Source organism: Scomber scombrus, chromosome 17 (genome assembly GCF_963691925.1).
Source record: "Scomber scombrus chromosome 17, fScoSco1.1, whole genome shotgun sequence".
Classification (NCBI taxonomy): Eukaryota; Metazoa; Chordata; class Actinopteri; order Scombriformes; family Scombridae; genus Scomber; species Scomber scombrus.
The window spans coordinates 20,410,749-20,433,716 of NC_084986.1; the positions used below are offsets into that span (position 1 = coordinate 20,410,749).

Below are 22,968 nucleotides of genomic sequence, written 5' to 3' on the forward strand. Positions count from 1 at the left end.
AATGTTTATATTCCTACATAACATATAACCTCTTATTATATTAAAGGAATGCCACAATGATAATAGGTGGTCATATTTATAATTACCACTTGGAGGATGTAATTTAGCAACCGTTGCACCATCATTAGTTACTCTAGCAAAAATCAACTTCAACATTGATTTCATTTCATTTTAGAATGTTAGTAAAGGTTTAAGCAACATTATGAACTTTGTAAGACAAAATGTATCACAAAGAGTACATGTTGACTTTGTATTCCTCTATTTTAAGTCTCTCTATGAGTGTGCGCACACCAAACGACTCCAACTTTTTGCCCCAGAGTGTGGTGAGTTGTGCAGGGCAGCAGGAGGAGCTATACAACAGTAGTGTTACTGGGACCAAAACTTCTGTCCGACTCTGTTGTTTCCTGGCCCGCTCTCCTCTCCTCTTATGTACTTTGTGCTCCATTTCCTTCTTTTCAACTACTTTTTCTGTTCTTTTTTTCATCCCTTGTGCTGCTTTGTTCCTGGTAGCCAAAGCTATTCTGATGCAGCATTTCATTTCCTTTGTAGCATCTGAAGCTTTTATATCCAAAACCACTCTGCTTCTGGAGCACACTGATGTATATTTTAAAACCCTTTATGGATTTGGTGTATTAGCACCTGCCTCACACTCTTTCGCTTTCACATGTTCACTTTTTTTTTTTTTAACCCGCAGCAGAAAGTTCACTCATAGTACTACTTAAGGTGACTGTACACTCCTCCAGACATGCTTGTTGGATGGTGGAAAAGCCTGGTATTCTATAAGAAGGTGAAGCGAGAACATATTTCATGTTTTTATGTAATTCAGGAGAACCAACCCTTTAAAGTTGAAATCATGGCATGAAACGCACCTGAGAAAATCTGCTGGTGTTCTTTTACTTGGTGTTTTTATGAGGCTGTGGAACAATGAACAACAACAAATGGGCAACAAAGCCTTCAACAGAGATGAGAGATTGACAGCTGGGATAAAACCAATATAATGAGGAGCACAATAAGAGACCAAATATTCATGCAAAACATAGATTCTTAGAGTAGTTAGTCAAATTGTCCCAATTTACCAAATTGCTGCAAAATTGGTCATTTTAGAAGATGAAAACAATACTACCAATGCATGAATTCAGTCAGTATGTGTGTACTTAGAGTTTATCTGTTTATCCTCTTCAAAACATCTTGAGATACTGTTTAACCCAAGTGTGCTTAGGACCTCCTGCAGAGAGGAGCATGCCGTCAGGATGTCTGTATTTCTGCATAGTCTGTGTATATTTCTGTGTGTGTGTGTGTGTGTGTGTGTGTGTGTGTGTGTGTGTGTGTGTGCATGTGTGCTTGAGAGAGAAAGTACATTTCCTACCTCAGTGGGCTACAAAAGCAAAGTAATCTATCTGCTACCATTTTCTAATAAGGCACCATTTACAAAGTAGTAATAAATTGTGTCATTAATGGCTAATAAATCATTACTTATGTTTGTAGATTAGAAACATTTTCACTATGAATGAAAAGTCTGTTACAAATTCAAAGTTTTATTCTTATTTATTATTTTAGCCAGTATACCAACACTTTTTGGGCCTTAGTGTGATAAACATCAATACATGTTGGTATTCGTATGATATGATAAACACCCACAACGTTTTAACTTTCTTAAAGTCTGCAGTAATTATGATATTAAGTGAAAACCTTTTATCATTGACTTTTGGATTTTTGACATGACATGATTCACACATTGTTAACTGTGATCTTCCTTTGTGCCCCAAGACTATATTTCCTACTGTGTAGCTTTAAGAGATGATATATTTCTGTCATCTTCATACCAAATATATAGTTGCTGTGCATTGGAAAACAACACTAAAGTTATGTTTGAATCAATCTAGGCTTATAGAAAAATGTTAATGTCTGAAATGCAGAGTACTGGTCAGAAGTCTGGACACACTTTAAAGCAGAATAAATATGTGTTGAAAAGAAAAAGATAGAAACCTTTATATCTGGGCAGCTCTTTATCTGTTTTTCATTCTCTCTCAGTTGGCTTGTGAGGTTGAAAACTTCTGTTCAACTTTTCCATATTTTTTTCATTATTCCCTCCCTCTCACTGTCCCAGGTTTAAACCTGGAGGGACAGGGGGAGCACAGAGGAGGAGGAGGAGTAGAGAGAGAGAGAGAGAGAGAGAGAGAGAGAGAGAGAGAGAGAGAGAGAGAGAGAGAGAGAGAGAGAGAGAGAGAGAGAGAGAGAGAGAGTTTGGATCAACTTCTTTCAAACTTTCCACATTCAGCTCAGCACAGAAGCGCGCGAGAGGACCGCGCTGACTGCAACAGCGCGCGCGGCACGATATCAAACTTCTCATTGGACAAACATGAAGCGGCTCCGACTTGTGCTCCTGACCGCGTTGCTATGGCAATGTTGCCACGCTCAGCAGAGAGGTGAGTCCTCAAGAGACTGATAGATAAGACTACTGATCAATACCTTGGCTGCATGAATCAATAAGAGGCACCGGGAGAGTTATTCACTGCAGGGCAACAGTCTAATGAGCTGAGTGTCATTCACTCACGGCTGCTGCTCATTCCACTTAATCAGCTAATCAGTCTACAGCTAGAAACACATCAGCTAAATGAAAGAAGTCACGTTTGGAGAGATGTTTTAAACCTATACCTTATAATAGCTACCGTGTCAAACCTACACACTCGTGAATAGGCCTTTAGCCAAAATGTTTGGGGTGTTTTTGTTATTGGGAAAACAGTGCGACATACGTGGTTATATTTAGACCCATAAATCAAATGAAGTGATTAAACGTCAACATGACAGACATTGACATGACTGCATGTGCTAATAAAGTGCAAACAGTTGTTTTTTGGCTGACCCCCCCTGCAGTCACTGTTCACACCAGCACTGTTTATGATTATCTACTGAACACTGCATGTCATACAGTCTCTCAAACTATAGCTACCCCCTAGTGAGCTTTTACCCTTTCACATAGTTCCAGTGCACACTATAATATGAAGGTGACTTTAGCCTGTAAGACATAGACGTACAGGATACATTTTGCCAGTATATACTATAACCTTTTGTAGTGCACTACACTTGTTTTACATTGTGTGTATTTTGTCTAGGTTTCAATTTCTGAATTATAGGAAGACCTAATTGTTTTAAAGCATGAATTTATGGCCCTTGTAAACACATAGTTAGTTTTAGTGTTTTTGTGTCGCCTTGACGGATTCCTCTAAAAATGCTTAGAGACAGTTTTGGTTTTGAGATATTATCTCTTACAGTTTTTGCCACCTCACCCCCAGTACAATGAAGGTGAATTTAATGTTATTTGTGATGGTCAAAGTATTGAAAATGACATTTAAAAAGTTCAGCAGTGACATGCCTCTCCAGAAACAGTGGCCCTGTTACTTTATAGACAATCCTCAGACCTCACTGTCAACAGTTTTATGCTCAACGACAGTATTTTCTAACCACTCACGGATCCTTTTTTTGTTCTGTGGTTTATTAGTAACATGGATGCTGTTTCTTAAAGATTTTCACCTTTATTGGACAGTTGCTGGTGGAAATGAGGGGTGAGAGTGGAGTGGAATCAAATGACATGCCACAAAGGTACCTGACTGGATTCAAACAAAGGACATTGTGGTTCTGTGTTATACTGTCTTGGCCATTCAGCCATCGGGGCGCCCCAGCAATGTTGTTTCTGATGCTTTGAGCGCCACCAACTGAATTCAGTTCACCTCCACTATATTGTTATAAAGCCCGAAATCTCCGATGGATATCTCAAAACCTTGACGAATAAAAACAAATCAATCTGCATGGCTAGATACCGATAGGGTTAAGTGAGAATGTATTCTATGTTTTTATGTAATATAGCTGAACTACGCTTTTAAAGATCAAATCATGCCATGAAACACACCTGAGAAAACTGCTCTGCTGCTGCTCTTTCACTTGGTGTATTTGTGAGGCTGTGAAAGATTAATTATGTGTTGTGTGTATGTGTGTGTGTGCGTGTTCAGGCCGTGACATAGTGAACAATGACAAATGGGCAACAAAGCCTTCAACAGAGATGGGGGGGATTGACAGCTGGGACAAAATCAATATAACATGGTTCACAATAAGAGTCAAAATATTCATGCAAACCATTGATTCTTAGAGTAGTCAAATTATCCCACTTAACAAAATTGCTGTATTCGACATTTTTAGAAGATGAAAACAAGTACGTCCAAGTTGCTTATACATGTGTGTGTACGTAGAGTTTATGCATGTGTGTTTTACAGAAACATGAAAGATGAAGCAAATCTAGTGCTTGTCATGCTTTTTTCTATTTACCCTCTTCAAAACATCTCGAACTACTGTTGACCCAGGAGTGACCTCCTGCAGAGGGGAACGGTGCATGCCATTAGGATGTGTGTGTTTCTGCATAGTGTGTGTGTGTGTGTGCGTGTGTGCACTAGAGACAGAAAGTGAGTAGAAGAGGGCGGGAGAGGCCATCTGCGTGAGGAGCCTCATTACCAGGCGTGTCAACCAGGCATGCTCTCTATCAGCTACAGAGCTTAGAGAGAGACACCAGGAGATAATCGGAGAGGAAGGAGGAGGAGGAGGAAGGCTGAAATGGAGAGGAGAGAGGAAGGAGGGTGTTATTAGGCATTGGGGGAGACGTCAACGATAGAGAGAGGATGGGTGAAACAGGTAGACAAAAGTTTCGAAGGACATAAAGAAAGCATGAGGTTTAAGCAGCCAGACGGAGTTAATGAGAGGCTGGAAGTATACAAAGCCAGGTTGAATGGAAATAGAAGCTTTTTGAAACTGTTTCGTCTGGAAAAAGGTTTTGTGTTGTTTTGAGAGTGATGGAAACATATTTGGTGATCATGAACATTTTTTGTGTGGTAAAAGAAGATGAATAGTTATTGAAAGGCCCTGAAAACCTGTTTTCCCAATCAGCTTCTTATCATGAGCAGTCGGGTCCTACATGGACACACTATCTTTTGCTCAAACAGTTTTGGTTAGCTCACATGAGAGATTTTGTACATTTTTTTTTCTCCATTCTTTTCTCACTGGTTTGACATAGACACAGTTGTAAATATGTGAAGTTAAAGGGGATCTATAAGGCTTCATTTCCAGCTCTATATTTTTTATTCTGGGATTAAAAAAAACTCTTTATGCAGCCCCTCAGTTCAGCCCCCGTCTCTTAACAGGCAGTTGTAGTTCCTGTCTCTGTAAGACCCCACTCCCAATAAGCCCGCTCCGTTCTGACTGGCCAGCCTATGTATGAGAGTTGTGTTAAATTACCCGTCAATGCGAACCCAACATTTCCTGCTTTACTGCTTCATATTAAAAGCTTTGAAATGACAAAATAATGGGATGCTTTTATTGTAAAGATCAGTTAGAAATAACGCAGGTAGGAATAGTATGAGCAGAAACATCCACAGTGATGATGATGTTTGATGAAGAGCTGCAAATGACCGGTACACCACTAGCAGGTAAACAACTTATTTCACTCTGCTGTGCTTTGTAATGGAAAAACACTCACAACGGGCCAGCTTGACTTGAGTCATAGCTTTGCGTGAGTACCCCAAAAACCTCTTGAAAACTGCTATAATGTTAGTAGAGCAGAGCAGTGAACTCACACGCTCTGCGTGGGGCAGATAGAAATCTGTTTGGACTAAAGGTAGAAAAAAAACGTGGTGTGTTCAGAGCAGTCTGAAGCCGGCGCTTTTATCTCACAATGTTTACTTTCACAAAGTTTAACTCATTGCCCCCCCCCCCCCCCCCCCCTTTAGAAATGAGTATACTAATGTTATAGAGAATTATTTAAGATTTGGAATCACATTTTTAGTGGCTTTGAGTCGTTTATCCAGAGAAAAGCTCCGAAATGCTTCTGGTAAGAGATTCCAAATGTGAGGATTTGCTGTTCTTCTGTTTTATGTCATTGTGAATTGAATAGATTTATATTTTGGAATGTTGCTTGGAGAAAACAAGGAACTTGGAAGATGATACTTTGGACTCTTTGAACTTGTTATGGCAATATTTTTACTATTTACTGACATTTTATTGAATACACTTCATTTATTGAAAAATAATTGGAAATAACTCTACTGATGTAAGCTTTCATATTTGTTTGATATTTGTTGACAGTGTTGTTAGAGAAGTGAAGGTTAGGTCAACTGTTACTTACATTTAATCATCTTAAGGCCAGAAAAACCCAATATAATCAACAACACAACCTGTGTTGAACAGTTGGAATATAAGTGATAAACTATGACCTTCCACCAGATGAGCATGATGCATGCAACTCTAGAGCCAAGCTGAGGAAATATCGATAAAAGTAAAATGTCAAGAATGTGCGGCTGTCACTGGGGGAAGTTCTGAGAAATTGCCAGAAAAGTTGACTTGTTGGAGTTGGAGAGTATGTATTAATGCGAATGTTACGGGGCCTGATTTGCATGATTGGATGCGAAGTAAACTCGCTAGACACCAGTGTGGAATGAATCCAGACAAGGCTCATAAACCAACTGAGAAATCAGGATATTTATTTACCAAATCCATGTGACTTATTTATAATATTGCTGTCCTGCAGAAACCTCATAGTGCATCTTCAAAAAAGCAAACATATCAGGAAGGGTGGGAAAACGGATAGATTTCCCTGTTGATGTTAATCAGACTTTGGCATAATCAAAAGTGCAGCCTGATACTATGAAATATTTGATTATCTTTTCTATACTAGAACTATTGAAAAAATGGTTAATTTATAGATAAAAGGTCTATTCAGAGCAGCTACAAATGTGTTTATATGTGTATGGTAATGAGGATTTAACTGAGCTGGGCTGAATGTGATGTGATGTGAACTCACAAGAGATATCACAGTGAATGTGATGTGAATCTGGAATGGGTTTTTCTACCCATCAGAGAAATCAACATTTTTATAAGGTGAATTCATCCCAATGTCATAATGTTTCAAAAAATATGTTGATCTCAGTCCGCTATGTTAATGCGAAAGTGGCGGAGCTTAGTTGAATGGATTTGATGAAATACACTAGAGGGGGAAGCCGTTAGACTTTCTCAACTTGGAACCCAAATTCAGTGAATATAATCAAAATAAGACAAGAGGGAAAGGAGGAGAGGGAAGAAAGGGAGGATGGTTCAAAGAAGAAAAGAAATCAGTAAGATAGGTAGGATTCAGAAGGGTTTAGTCTGATTTTGGGCTGTAATTACAGGTGTTTAGAAAAAATGATATGTAGTTTTGTAAACATGCAGATGAATGCAGACGGTGAATACATGAGTGCTGTTTTTTAGAAATGGGGTTGAAATAAAACAAACATTAAGCACTGTTATTTCTTTCTTATTCTATCCACGCTATATATTTTGGTGCATTCCTCTCTGCTGTTATGGTGTTTTTATGGTAGTCAAAACCCACAATATGACAGAAATGGTAGTTGGATAGCTGTAATGTTGAGTGCTGTAGAACGTTCCAAGTAGTTGTACTTCTATTTTACTTCTGAATTATTTCTATTATTGATGAATTTGTTGATTAATCGTGTTTCTTTTGCCTTGTCCAACCAGTCCAAAAATTAAATGTATTCAAATTAGATATGAAACAAAAAAAAACAGCAAATCCTCACATTTAACAAGATGGTCTGGCTTTTTTCCTAAATAAATGAGTATGAAGATGAGTTTTTGATTCATTTTCTTTTCATTTCATTTTCATTTTCATTTTCACTAATTCACTTGTTGAATGTTTGCTGAACCTTTTAAGCACTTGAGCCTCAAACTCTAAATATTTTAGAGCTAGCATTTGTGTCTTTTAATGAGAAGGAGGGAAAAGTGCAGCTGTAATGGTTTGCTCTTAAACAGCTGTGATTTAATGTTGTAATCTCTTTTTGTTCATCAGGCCTCACACCAGGAATGTTTTTAATAAGTAAATTGTGTTTTAGAATTTCACATTCAACCTAGTAAAATACAGAAAGTGTCCTCTATAGATGTAACATGTTTAAGAGTAATTTTATTTTGGTAGAGCTGATATATAGGATTATGCTCATCCTAGCACTTAATCTGTATGTGTACAGTTTACTGTCATACAGCTTCTGACTCAACAGTGTTGCCAAATTGTCATTGACTTCAAGGCAGCCAAGAATTAATCGATGACATTGTGCCAAAGTTACAGATCATATGACAGCAAACAGGTGTGTGTATGTGTGTGTGTGTGTGTGTGTGTGTGTGTGTGTGTGTGTGTGTGTGTGTGTGTACTTCAGAGGAATCCTTTGGGAGCTAAAATTAACCAGGTGTTAAGTTGGGATGGTGCTGTATCTTTCCTGTCATTAACAAAGACAGAGGAAGCCGGAGAGAGAGAAGGATTACATTTCACTGACTTTGACATTTGGAATTTTAGTTGGTTTGGTTTTTTTCTGACACGTGTCACAGTGTGTGGTAGAAGTAGGTCAGGATACTCAGTGATACCTGCTGATTTCAAAAAGTCAGTATAAATTGCCAATATATTAGTTTTTGGTGTGGGATTAAGTATCAGGGGTGTTACATGTAGAATTTTAACATTTGAACACATTTTGAAATGTAAGTAGTAGAGTTTTATCCATGACCAGAATACAGTAATTCTACTTCGGAATATTTTACGTTCATGTGTGTGTAGCTTTGGTGGGAAGTCTTCTGGATTGCTTTATGGCACAATATAAAAAAATGGAAGAGGATACAGTTCCTTTTAGCTCAGCTGATGTTTTCACAGTTTCTATCAGTGGTAGATGATGGAATGAATGAAAGAGGAAGAAGAAATTATTTCTAACATGTTTATCTGTTCAAGTTAAAGGGAAAACAAACACACACCGGGGAAAGAAGCAAGTAGTGACACTCTTTGTACTAAGTAATTTTAAGAAACATAAATGATGACTAGAAGATAAATGACTTGGTGATGTTATGTTTATACTTATTATACCTAGACCTGGGGTATTAAAAAAAGAAGGAAAGACCAAAATCAAGATTAAGCTACTCCAACTGACCTTATGCATGTAAGGCAAGGCAAGGCAAGGCAGTTTTATTTATATAGCGCATTTCATACACAGTGGCAACTCAATGTGCTTTACATAAAACAAACATTTAACAGAAAAAATTGAAAAAAAACATGGAATTTGAGAAATAAAAATAAAACCCAATCATCGTAAACACATACATACCCCCCCCCCCACACACACACACACACACACTAATAATAAAAACAAAGTACAGAAACATAGAAAGAGAGAGAAATAAAATACTATGATAGAGCATTAAAAATAGGATTGCAGCATAAAATAATGATTTGCTTTAAAATCATTAAAAATACATAGAGTGCAAATGAAAGATTAAAATTTAAAGTGCTTTGAAAGAGCTCAATCATAAGCACAGGAGAAGAGAAGTGTTTTTAACCTGGATTTAAAAATATTCACAGTTGGGGCTGATTTCAGTTCTGCTGGTAGTTTGTTCCAGTTGTGTGCAGCATAACAGCTAAAAGCTGCTTCACCATGTTTAGTCTGAACTCTGGGCTCCACTATCTGACCTGAGTCAGTAGATCTCAGAGCTCTACTGGGTTTATATTCTACTAACATGTCATTCATGTATTCTGGACCTAAACCATTCAGTGATTTGTAGACCAGTAGCATAACTTTAAAATCTATTCTATAGCTGACTGGGAGCCAGTGTAAAGACTTTAGAACTGGAGTAATGTGCTCTGATCTCTTTGTTCTGGTCAAAACTCGAGCTGCAGCGTTCTGAATGAGCTGCAGTTGTTTAATGCTTTTTTGTGGGAGTCCAGTCAGAAGACCATTACAGTAGTCGAGTCTACTGGAGATGAAAGCATGAATCAACTTCTCCTGGTCTGTTTGAGACATAAAACCCTTCACTCTGGATATGTTCTTAAGCTGATAGAAGGCTGTTTTGGTGATTGATTTGATATGACTGCTGTAGTAGTTGTTAACCATGTGTGTCCAGCCTAACTCGGACAGACAAAATGAATTAAATGTCAGAGCGAGGCAGCTGGGGCGGGTGTAAGTGAGAAACACTTACAGGTACACTAAAAAGATGTCATGTCGGCCTTTTATGCGTATGTCGGCTACAGTCAGCGCGACCCAGGACAAAACTAAGGTCAATCTAAATCTGTTTATCTCAATGTAAATGTTGTCAGGAGCAGCACAGCCTCTTTCAGTTCAGTGAGCTCGGTGTGTGTGTGTGTGTGGTGACGAGGCAGGTGGGCTGGCCAGCAAAGCGTCAGTTTAGCAGTGAACTCAATCACACTCACTGTAAATAAAACAGTCCAGAACAGGCCAGAGCTGCTGAGTACAGTGATGGATGTTGACCCTGAATTTGTATACACAATCCGGAGGCTGAGGCAGATCTCTTCAAAGAAGCTGTCTGTTCCACTTTTGTTAAAATGATTTCACAATATACTCTAAAACACCTGCTGAGAGAATGAGATAACAGAAGTAGAGCTGCAACGATTAGTCGATTAATGTAAAAATAAATTGGCAACTATTTTTAGAATCAAATCATTGTTTTTAAGGCAAACATATAAAACATTAGCTGGTTGAAAGCTCTCAGATTTGAGATTGTGTTGCTTTTCTTGGTCTTACATTATTGTAAATGTAAGACTTGAGGGGTTTTTGACTATTGATTGGATGAAATGAGACACTTAAGGATATCAACTTGGACTGCAGGATGTTTTCAACATTCATCTGATGTTCTACTGACCAAATAATAATTAGTTGCAGCCCTAAATAGAAAGCTTTATTCTAAATCTATTCATAACGTTACATATTTATGTAGTCGCAAGAGATGTTAAACAGAACCTCTTTGATTTTCCTGTTTCAACAAACAAATACCTTAGAGTGTTTTCAACTACTGAAATAGTTAAATATCACTAGGTCATAATCCATTATTTTCTGTTTATTGTTCAGTACAGTGAATTAATAAGAGCTCCACCGTGAGCTCTAATTATACCAATGTAACCAAAAAGAATATGAGAACATTGTAGGCCTGTGGATGCTCTTCTGATTTCAGATGAGATGCATAAACATTGTCTGTCTACTGTTTCAGTATTTGGCCTAAATATTTGTTTTGTTTTGTACATTGGATTATTTGCATGTATCACTGTTTGTGTATTTGTGAGCATATGTTTATTACAGGGGGCATGTTAATATTTGACTTGTGCTTTTCCCAGCACAGCCCCTACAAAGCACATCTTCCACTGAACAAAATCTAGGTCTGTACATGTGCGGGTGAGTGTCTCCTAGCTGTTTTGTTGTCAGAACAGCATTGATAATGCTGAGGAGAAAATCAATAGTTAATTCTGCCAGGGATACAATAGCTGCTCTGCCCGGCTCCATTCTGCTGTGGGCTTAGAGAAAGAGAGAAAGAAACAGGGCATGAGTTGATGAATTGGTGCATGTGTGTTAGCAGAAGCTATACCGCATCCGCACTGTGCCTAAAAAAATAAGCAAGACTCTGATGGGGATTTGTAGGAAAGCACATAAAAACTGGATGACAAACTTTAAAAAAAAAATGGAAACACTACAACTCCCTGCTTTAGTTTTAACACGCTCCTTAATTTTAGACCTCATTATGCTCAGAAATAATCCCATGTGTTTTCAATGTGTACTACATAGAAAATAATGGAATTTACAAGCAAATGGTCCATGTTAAGAGGCTTAAAAAAAGTGTCTCTTGTGAAGTAATCTAACCTGTGTACTCCAAACTGTAAATTTCCACAAGGAGAAAACACAGAAATAACAACTAAAATTCATCCCTTTGACCTTTTTAGATTTACTGGTACATCTGCTGCTGCTGTGTCACTAAATTGCTCTTCTGCAGCAACCAGCTACCAGGTAGCTAACTGGAACAGTAAAAAAGCAGAATGTAGGTTAACACATCAGAGTTTCATGCATGTCTTTAAATGTAACTGACTCAAATCTTATTTGGTTGAAAAAATCATCTGGTAGTGGGGTAACATTATGTTCCTAAATCCATATTTACATTTATATCAATTTTTTTGTGTAAACCTCTGTCTAGAAAAATCCATTCTTCCACACAGAAAAAGGCAGCGTTTAACTGTTTGTTGTGACACTGAAATAGAGCTGCAATGATTAATGATCAATAAACAAAAAAATGAATCGGCAACCATTATGAGCAATTCAAATAATCATTTTTGTCTTTTTTTTTTTTTGTTAAGCAAATATGCCCAAAATGTGTTGCTTTTAGCTTCTCAAATGTGATCATTTCATGTTTTTCTTTGTCATACATGATAGTGAACTGAATAATTTGGGGTTTTGGACTGTTGCTTGGTAGTGTTGAGCAAGTTACTGAAAATTAATAATGAGTTACAGTTACTATTTGTCTCAAAAGGTAATTGATTTCCAATTACCAATACTGAATATAATAAGTAATTAGATACAAGGGAAAGTAACTTTTCCATTCTATTTAGCGCAAAAGTGTAACTTGTCCCAAGATCTCAGAGTTCAATCCACTAAGTAACGAGTCAGTTTTGTTTTCTCCATAACCCCAAATCAGTTCAGTTCAATCCAGTTTCAAAAACATATAAGAAAGACAACACAAATTCCGCTCCGTGTTTTACCACAGATCCACAACTCAAACCAGGAACAACAGCAGCAGTTGAGTAGCAGGTATATTATTTACAATATTTAACATTATAACTCCTGAGACAAGGCTTATGTTTTACCACAAGTTGGCTAAAATGATGTGGACTTTACAACGCGGCTCTGAGACACAGTAAGGTCAGATGATGTTGTGTTAGCGTTGTGTGTTGGTTTGACTGTCAACCTCTGCAGTGGTAAACTATTTTCACCTAAGACAAAAGTAACAATTAACGAGCCCATTTAAATCTCTGTAACTGGAATTGTGGTCTTTAATTTGAGAAAATAATTAGTTACTGCAAAAAGTAGTGAAATGTGTTATTCCCAACTCTGTTGGTCAGACAATATAAGATAGTTAAAGATGTCGCCTTGCACTCTGGGAAATTATAACAGGCATTTTCACTAAATTTCATGAAAAAAATCTACAGATTAATCGACAGTGAAAATAATTGTTAGTTGCAGGCCTACTTTAAAATGATGTGAAGTGGACCGTGTGCATTCTGAATATGTATCTATAGATATATATAGATATAAAGATAGGTAAATAGCATTTATGTTCACTATGGGATTTGACACTGTGACCTTGTGGCTGAAACACTTCACGCCTGACATACAGATGTACAGCTGCTAAAACAGAGGCTACTGACCCTTAGAGACACACACACACACACACACACACACACACACACACACACACACACACACACACACACACACACACACACACACACACACACACACACACACACACACAGGTCTGCAGCTGCAAAGAGTTTGGATTGACCTCAGTTTCTCCATCTTTCTCTCTGTGTCGTTCTGCCATCTCTCTCTTTCTCTCGCTCTCTGATCTTTCTGGGTGCTTATATTTTCCCAGGGTGCTTCCTGTGGCAACACATGGTGTCAATAATGAGCCCCCCCTACACACACACACACACAGACACACGCACAGACACACACTCGCAGACACTTTCCCCTCCTCCGCTACTCTTAATCCTTCATCCCCTCTTGCCTACTTCTTTCTTTCCTGTCCCTCTCTGCTCTTTCTGTCCTTATCTCTTTCATTCCTTGGCCTCCTGATCCTCTTTCGTCTCCTCCTTTTCTCTCCCCTTCCTCTCCTCTCCTTGGTGTCCTTTTACCCCTCCCTCTCACTATTTGCCCACCTCTGTCCCTCTTTTTTCGTCTCCCTTTCTTTCTTTCCCTCCAACCCATCTTTTCTCATCCTGTCGTCGAAGAGATGACATATTGTTCCATTACAAATCAGTAAATAAACAGTTTAAATAATATCTGTAGTTTTCTATAGCTGGTGTGCCTTATTTTATGAAATCAGGAACTATAAATAAAAATATATATTTGCTGATGATGGACCAAGCCTCCCCCTTTTTTTAAACGTGTCTAACCATTAAAAGCAACCTGTACTTTTGTGTTTTACTATTTCATTCCATTGCCTCTCCTCTGTGCCCGCTTCGTGCATTTCCCCCCTCATCTCGTCCTCCCCCTCCTCTTCTTTGCTGTCTCTCTTTCATCATGTGTAGGAGTACCACTGACAACCTCTGCGGCCATAGCCGCGCTCAATGTCTGGCTGCCTCAGTTTGTTTGTCTTGCTACTCCTTCACCGTTGGTTTCTGGAGGTCTTATTGTTTTGTTCCAGCTCATATCACTTCAGTTCAAAACCTCTGTTTATCCACAGCGAACACACTGAGAGCAAGCTGTCTTTTACAGGAGGAATCTGTCCTACTCAGGCAGTTCAAAGACAGCCATAAAGCAAGACAGACACCCCCCAGCTCTAGTTTGTATTTTTCTTTTTTTTTTTGTTTGCTGGGTTTTGTTTGTATATGTTCCCAGTTAAACTTTGGGAACTAGTTCTCAGTTTGTTGATTCTGGTCTGGGGTAGTTTTCATGTATTATGTTTCATGTAGGTCATGCACCAATATGGATTCATTTAATCAGAAATGATTAATTTTGAATCAATCAGATTATAAGCAAGTTTGATATTATGATTGCAGTTTGATAATATGCATTCCTAGATTGAAATGAACTGGTTTGATGCACAAGTCAAAAATGTGGACATGACTTGATCTCCGTCGGACTCAAGGCATGAATTTGATCGGACAAACCTGGACAAAATCAAAAAGGGTTGGCAAATCAGTTTTTTAAAGATTATTTTTGGGGCTCTTTGCCTTTTACTTGAGTCAATGAAGAGAGACAGGAAACACAAGTGGAGAGGGAGGTGCATGGCATGCAACAAGGATCCCCTGGCCAGGAGTCAAGTTGTGGACGTAGCAGTTGTGTGCTTTGTGCCTTAACCATGTGGAAACCATGGCGGCCGGCAAATCAGTTTTGACACTGATGACTCATAACCTCTTTTGAATACCAGAATTCAATATTTCCTAGATGTGTAACCAAAATCTGCTCCTTTGTCTCCAGGAATTACGTGTGTGACACATGCAGCAGCCACAATGGCTTGAGGCCAACGTCGGTGTGGAAATACCTTAATTTGCAATGCCACCGATAGCTAGTAGATGCTCCGATTGAATCACATTAAAAAAAACTTCTCTCCAGAAATACAAAGTCAATAAGGTTAGGCTTCAGTCACTAAATTCAGACCATCTAATAAGTGTGCTGGTGGTAATTTTGGAGATTATTGCTCAGTTTATAAGATTTGAAGACTTATAGTAGCTTTGATGTCTGCTGTGTGGGTTTGCTCGCAGTGGTGAGATGAACAGCTGTCACAATATTTGAGTTGTCAGTTTAATGTTATTTGATTATGATACCTTCTCTATTGAACTGAAGCATCTAATGTTAGCTAAACTGTGCACCGCTTTGTGTTTCTAGTAAGCTAGCGTTCAGTTCGGTCCAAGGTAGCCGGGCCTGTTGCTAGAGCGTGAAAGGTGTAATATCCCGCACTGTTTATTTGTAAAGTCCTGGCTCCAAACAGAAACAATGGCATCGACCATAAACTGCAACTCAGCTTCAATCTGGCTCCGATGCAAACCAATGGTCGATGTCATGTTACATCCATCTCTTTATACATTCTGTGGTGTGAACCCAGGAATTTTAGCATGTATTTTTCTGTGTACCTCTTTATTCTTCTAGTGAAGACTATCTTACTGTTGTGCATTACTTTTGATACTGAGGAAACATCTTGAAGATTATAAAACAATACCTGAAGTTTTAGAAGCATCTATTAAATATGATTCCTGATCAGATATGTGGAAGTTTATCGGCTTTATCACTATCACTGGAAAGAGTACTTTACACAGATTCCAGGATCCCACGAGACAAAATATGACCTTGAATAAAGGTTACCAGTAGACTCAACATTTTTTTTGTGCTTCGATCAATAAAATATCTCAGTATCATGTCTTCACAAGAAAAAGGATGATGTAGTCTCAATTAGGAGATCACCCACAATGGAGGAGCACTGAGGATATCCAGACTTCTAGCATGGAGAAAGATGAAGAAACTTTCACATGTATGCGACACAACATTGACTATACAATGTACAACCTAATTACTACGATGACTCAAAAGTGCCAAATGTGTGCACTGCTTAATGTAATACACGTGGCCTGCACATGTCGGTATGATTAGCTTTTTGTCTGCACACAATCTTTTGATGCTTTGACTTTGTTGTGGCTTCATAATGCAGTCCTTATTTCTGAAGTCAATTTTCAAAATCCAATTATATTGACTTGCTAACATAGTTGGAAAAGACCTGAGGACATAGCAAAATGTATACAATACCATACATTTTGTCAATTTGTCCAGTTAAAAGTCTTCATCTTTGTTTTTAATAGAAGTAAGAGATCTATTTGACCTATTTATTGTTTAGCAGTTTTTATAAACTATTGTCCTATCATTTAAGAAACCTCACTCAATCTCAACAGCAAATCCATTGTACAGAAGCAGACTCCTACCAACACCAAAATACTCTATGCATCATGTTTCTAAAGCTGATTTTTACTCTTTTGTTAGCAAGCTGCTGTGGGCCTCTGTGGTCCAGACTGGGGTTTCTCTGAAGTTATATATAGATTGATACCAGCGGGTTTTACTGGCTGCTAGAAACTGACAATTACCTCACCCACAACATCCCTGTTCAACACATGTTCACAACATGGTTTTCAGAGTGCGTGTTTGTGCTTGAAAGAGATTTTGGGTGAATGCCGCTGACTGTTTGTTGGTGCATTAGTTGGTTTGTTGTGTATGTATCCAGGTGTGATGATTTTGTGTCACGACCCTCAATATTAAAGCAACCCCTAACCTCTCACTCTCATGATCTTTGAGTATATGATTTTGTATTGCCTGAATGTAGATCCAAGGGATACTTATGTTAATTTGGCTTTTTTATTCCCTGACCTCTGATTAGAAGGTAGTCACCTCCTGCAGGGTTATCAACAGTGGGCAATTATTCTTCACTTAGAAAACCACAATTCTTGATTTGATTCCTGATTTTTTCCTTTTTAAATTTTAGATAAAGTAGTCACTTTTCTTGGGACAAACGGAACAGGGCCAATGGAAGATACATTTTGACAGACAAGTGATTTCTGGGAGATGTAGTGAAAAAGTATCATATAAATGATCACTAAAATTTTGATTTAAGGTAGCTTCAAGTTTTCCTGACATGTTTGAGGTTGTCGCCCTAAACACAGTTGACAAGCGCTTTCACTGCTAAAACTGGAGTGTGTTCTTGCAATACCGGACGGTCTGTACTTTTTCCTCATTTGTCACTTTGAATTAAAATCAAATTTATGCAGCTGGATTGACTGACAGGTGGATAAATGAGTGAAAGAAAGTCTAGGACTCCCTAACCTAACACTCGTCATTTCTGACTTTACTGACAGATCTGTATGCAGTGCACACACACTCTTTGCAGCACAGCTCCTAGATAGGGACAAACACACACACAGTCACACAAACACACACATGCATGCACACAAAAAGAGGCAGCAAACAGAAAGGCCATTATTTTGGGGCTGAATGTTTTGTGTGATTGAGCTGATAAAGCATCAGAGGAATAAGAGTCTATTAGACTGGCCTGGTTAGCTATGGATTTAACATTTATACACACCTGTGTGTGTGTGTGTGTGTGTGTGAGAGTGACAAAGACAGAAGGAAAAACACTGGCAGAGGCAGGAGTAGAGTGAAGGAGGGAGAAAGAGGAATGTATTGTGTATACATTTTTACTTTTCCATTATTCCAGTTGCTTTTCTCATCAATAGTTGGTGTGATTGTGTGCGTGTACGTGTGCGTGCATGTGTGTGTCTGTGTGTGTGTGTGTGTGTGTGTGTGTGTACAGAGCGGGACATATTCTGGATGTAATTTCACATTTCCATTATATTTTTTGTATTTCCATTATTGTGGTCCAAGGGAAACCCACAGAGAGCCTAATGCCGAGCAAATGTTCACATCTGACATAAGATGAAATATGTGAAAATAGTGTATGTGTGTCTGTGTGTGCTCATGTCGACCGGGGCCATAGGGCTTTTGCGGCTGTGCAATAATAGACCGGTGACATCTGGGAATTTTGTGCGCTGGTCTGTGATTGGCTGGTATGGAGTGAATTATTCCTCAATGTCATTTCCTGTTCAGGTCACAATGCAGTTGACAGAGGTATAGCTGGTTTGTCATGTGTTGTGTTTTTAGATAATATCATAATGGTTGGCCTTACAGAAGCCAAAAATAAACACTGAAGTTAAGTTCAGTTTGATGAATCTCAGTGGAATGATTCATCTCGTTGAGTCTTGGTTTGAATCAATGAAGTATCAAGCTACTACTCCATCCTAAAATCAGGGCGAATTCTAGACTCTATAAAACATTAGGCAGTATTTTTGGAAAAAGACAAACAAAACTCTTAAAATCCAATTTTTAATATCTGTGAGAGTCATATTTTATGTTTCTTCTGCTGACCTTGTTTGGCCCCACAGAGGAAAGCCGACCTAAGCATTCAGCCGAGCCCGAGGCTTGTTCTGACAGTGGGTGGGAAGTGGGTGGTCCGTCAGCACATTTGTTCCTAGAGGAGCCCACTGCTGTGTTCTAGCTCAACCGGCTCATTGTCCTCTGCTGGCTTGGACCCTGTTAACAAAGACTTCTGTTAGTTTGACTCGTAGCACTCTTGCTATGTTCTGCTTTGAGACAAACATACATTTTTCTCAGTTTTCATTACAAACCAAGTATGACAGTGTTTCTTCCAACGAGTGAAATATCCTTGTCCAGGTTTGGGTTAGGGTTGTGTCATGGCGCTAGTAGTATAATGTCAAATCGAGTCAATTAAACTACCAGTGTGCCTTTCCGCTGTATCACTAGTTACAGGCTACAACGTACACCGAATGCTTTGATTGCCAACAACAATAAAAGAATGTAGGCCTTACCTGAACCCTGAAGAGCTTCAATAGCATTGCGCTGCCGCTTCACTCTGTGCTTAATTCTCAAATGCAATTATTTAAAGGGGACCTATTATTCTCATTTCCAGCTCTGAAATTGTATTCTCGGACTCCACTAGAAAAACGTTGCATGATTTGCACTTCACAAAAAACTCCTTATTATCTTAAACTGGCCCTTTATGTGACCCCCCCCCCCCTTTCCCTTTTGATCGGCCAGCTTTCCAGAAGCCTGCTGAGGAGCAGCCGTATCAGAGTCATGTTAAGTTACTAATAATGCAAACCCAACTTTTCCTGCTTTACTGCTTCAAATTAAAAGCTTTTAAATGACTAAATAGCTGCAGACGACTAGCACACCTCCAACAGGTAAACAAATTATTTTACTTTGCCCCGCTGTGTAATGGAAAACACTCACAGCGTGCCAGCTCAACTTGAGTTATGGCTGGCATGAATACCCACAAAATAATGGAAAAATGCCAGAATGTTAGCGGAGCGGAGCAATGAACCTGTACACTGTGAGTGGAGCAGATGACCATATAAAGAAATCTGTCACGAGCTGACATCAGCTTGGGCTAAAAGTAAGGGGGAAAAAAGTTGAAAACCAAGCAATCAGAGCAGACTGAAGCTTGTGATGTTTGCTCACAGGGATTACTTCTACGTACATTTATTTGAAACTTTGTAAACACTGTAACATTAAATATATGACTGAAAATAAGGAAAAGCACAACAGGTCCACTTTAATAACCCTAAAACATAACATTCTGCATAGCTTTTGGCAATGGGCGCATTCCTGGGTCCACTTTGAACTTCAGTTGTGTATTTCTGTGGAATACTGGACAGATGTTGGTGATGTCATGCTTTAGCAGCTACAATGCAGTAAAGAAAAACAGATTTGCACTTTGTGAATATGAAAGGTTACGGCCACAGTTTGTGACTGTTTCCTTGTAGTCTGTCTAATCATTCTGTACTGATCTACAGCAGTCATGCGGGAAGGAATCCATCACAGAAAAGGCAAACATAAACATTTCTTCACAGGCAAGCAGCACTGGTAGCCCAGAGTAAACAGCAGTCACAAGATAGGTTACTTTTTAAATAAGGAACATGACTTTCAGACTAGTGGTATACTGTCTAAAAACTCTGGAGTTGGCTTTATGAGCTAAATTAGGTCTATTTCTAAACTAACTCATGTTTTCTGAAGTCCTTGTACCGAATGAAGTTGCTGGTGTGTGTATATTTTTATTGTCAGTTTTGGGGACACTACACTGTGATTTGATATCTAAATTCCCCCAAATTATGAAAAAGCACCCCCCTCCTCCTCCCAAATTCAGTGTTGTAGCATAACCAACAGGGTATTCTTGATGTCTGAAGTGATTTTGAGGACACTACACTGTATTAGAGTGAAGTTATTAAATAGACAATAAATGCAATACTCCCTAAACTTTTCCCCCTAGAAAATATCTGTTTTTAAGTGTAGGTGACCTGCTGTAATTTTATCCTAATGTCATTAGCCTGCGTTAAAGACATCTTATTTTATACATCAGTCTGAAATCACATTTTAGAAACGTTTGAAATGGTGGAGCTAATTTCCAGGTGGCCTACATGAAATTATTGGCAGGGTGCTGTATAACCAGCAGCTGACTAGAACAAAATCAGACTCTAGGCATTAAAAGGTACCAAATGAAACACAAATGATTAGGTACCAAATGATTAGGAGAAAGGTGATAAAAAAATGATTGCAATTCTTAATTACAATTTAACTGCTGCGGATCCTTGACCATCACAGATTAATAATATCAGTAGAGTGTAAGCACATTTGGGGGTTGTGGTGGGGTCCTTTAATCACTCTCTAAGGTTCATGCATAATACCAGAATGACTCATTGTAGTTAAACTTGTCACTGAATTGCAGTTTTGAAGGAGTGCAGTTTTTTTTTTGCATGTTATATAAGCCCTTCACTGTAATGAGCAAATTATAGTGACATGCACATACCAGGTACAGCCTAATGAATGAATTTGTTGTCTCACTGTTGCTGGAAGTGGACTGTCCGTTCTTAGATCTTAGTCACAGCCATCTACCATTTGTCTGTTTATGATAAACGCACACTCACACCCACACACAATTTCCTTATGTCTGTCATTCTTTTTTTTTTTTTTTTTTAATGCAGCGTGTCTAATGCAGATATTCCATCACTATTTCACAAGAGGCCGGGTTACGCTGTGTGTCATCAACTCAGCAGCTGTTCAACTGAAAGCCATACAAAAAAACAGAGGAAGATTCAATTCTATTTTGTTCTACTATTTGCTTTATTCCAATGCTATTGGTAACTTGTCCAGTTGACACTCACTTTCCATGAGGAAAAAATGTTTCATGATTCACTTTTGTATTATTTCAGGCCATGTTTTTGCTGTTTTCTCTGATTAACGTACTTATTCAGAACAGTGAATAGCCTTTAGATTTTTTTCTGATGGTCCATCTCCCTAGACATTTCTGCTGATGCTGGTGTGTGTGTGTGTGTGTGTGTGTACTTGCTGAGGCAGCAGGTTTGTGTACTAGTGGCCAGCTCACAGCACTAGCTGGTGATGCATGGAGGAATCAGAGCTCCAATAATGAGCGGAATCAGCCTTTAACATGGTAATGTGTCATTTAGGGCCTATCCATTTAGCTAACGACGTGCTCCCTTTTGAAACCTATTAGCAGTGATGGTAAATAGCAGCTCCCCTTTTAACTCACATCTGATCTATTCCCTTCCTATTCTCCCGTACTAAGCTTCCTATTCACTTTACTCTCTTCTCTTCTGTTCTCTTTTCATCTTTCATTCCTCTACATCATGTGCTTTCTTTTATAAGTACTTACCTCTCCTCCTATTTTTCATCTTCTCTCATTTCTTAATCACACAAATTCTCCCTCAACTTCCAGTTTCATTTTCCCATTCATATCTTTTTTCCCCCTTTGTGTTTCATTGTTTTCTTCTTTTCTCTTAACTTCTCCTTCTTTTAGGTTCTCCACTAGTATATTTTATTTTCCCTCCGATGTCCTCCTCTCTCTTCTTTTCTTCATTTTTTCAAACTTAGTCCTCCATTTCTTGTATTTCCTCTCCTCTCCTCTCCTCTCCTCTCCTCTCCTCTCCTCTCCTCTCCTCTCCTCTCCTCTCCCCTCCTCTCCTCACTAGCCTATAGGGGCTCATTCATAACATGTACCCATTACCCACCAAGCTATTAGGTTTGCTAACAGTGAGATCCATTGGGTGAAAATCAATGTCTATCCAGGGAGCAGTTTGTCTGTAGCACCACAGTAATGAATGCTATATACTCCAACACACACAAATGCACAAGCACTTACAAACACACATCGCTCTTTCGTTTTCTTTCACACACACTCACACAAACACACACATACAGGTGCAGATGGAGCATCTAAGCATTGGTGTAACTGATAGTTTTGTCAAATGTACATCTGAGCAAACACACCGAAACATGAAAAGCGCTGTAGTCAATGTTGTTGTTTTCACCCATGCATGTTTGACTGTCTTTGGAACCATTTCTCCTCATCTCTCTCCCATAGTTTTATCTCTCCTTCTGTCTCATGTAGAGACTCACACTTAAAAAAGGCAAGATTATCTCAATTTATGTCCCTGTGAAGAGGCTGAATGCTTAATCAACTTAAAAATAATTCAATAATTAAATGGGCACACTGATTATTGACAAAAATCCCAAAGTTTTAAGTCATCACTGCCATTAACACACACATATTCTCTCTGTTAAGCTCTCACACATGCTTTAATGGATTCAATATTGTCAAACACACATTACAGCTTCGGCCAATCTAACCTGAACATTTCCCGTGCCAGAGCAGTTAGCGGTAGCCTCGGGCCAGCTAATAGCGGACGTGTAGTCATCAGTGCTGGTCAAAAACGTTGAGTCAGCAACCTGTAGTTCAGCTCTGTCTAAATCCATAGCCATCATTTAATCCTGTGTG

The 22,968-nt window shown here is 38.7% G+C and overlaps 1 protein-coding gene across 1 annotated transcript in view; it reads left to right on the plus strand.

The window, feature by feature from the left end:
* Positions 1–22,968, plus strand: part of lama2 (laminin, alpha 2) — a 189,317-nt gene that overhangs the window by 221 nt on the left and 166,128 nt on the right. The window contains exon 2 of the mRNA XM_062436956.1: positions 269–323. Coding sequence (XP_062292940.1) covers positions 269–323 — 55 coding nt within the window. The remainder of the gene's footprint in view (positions 1–268; positions 324–22,968) is intronic.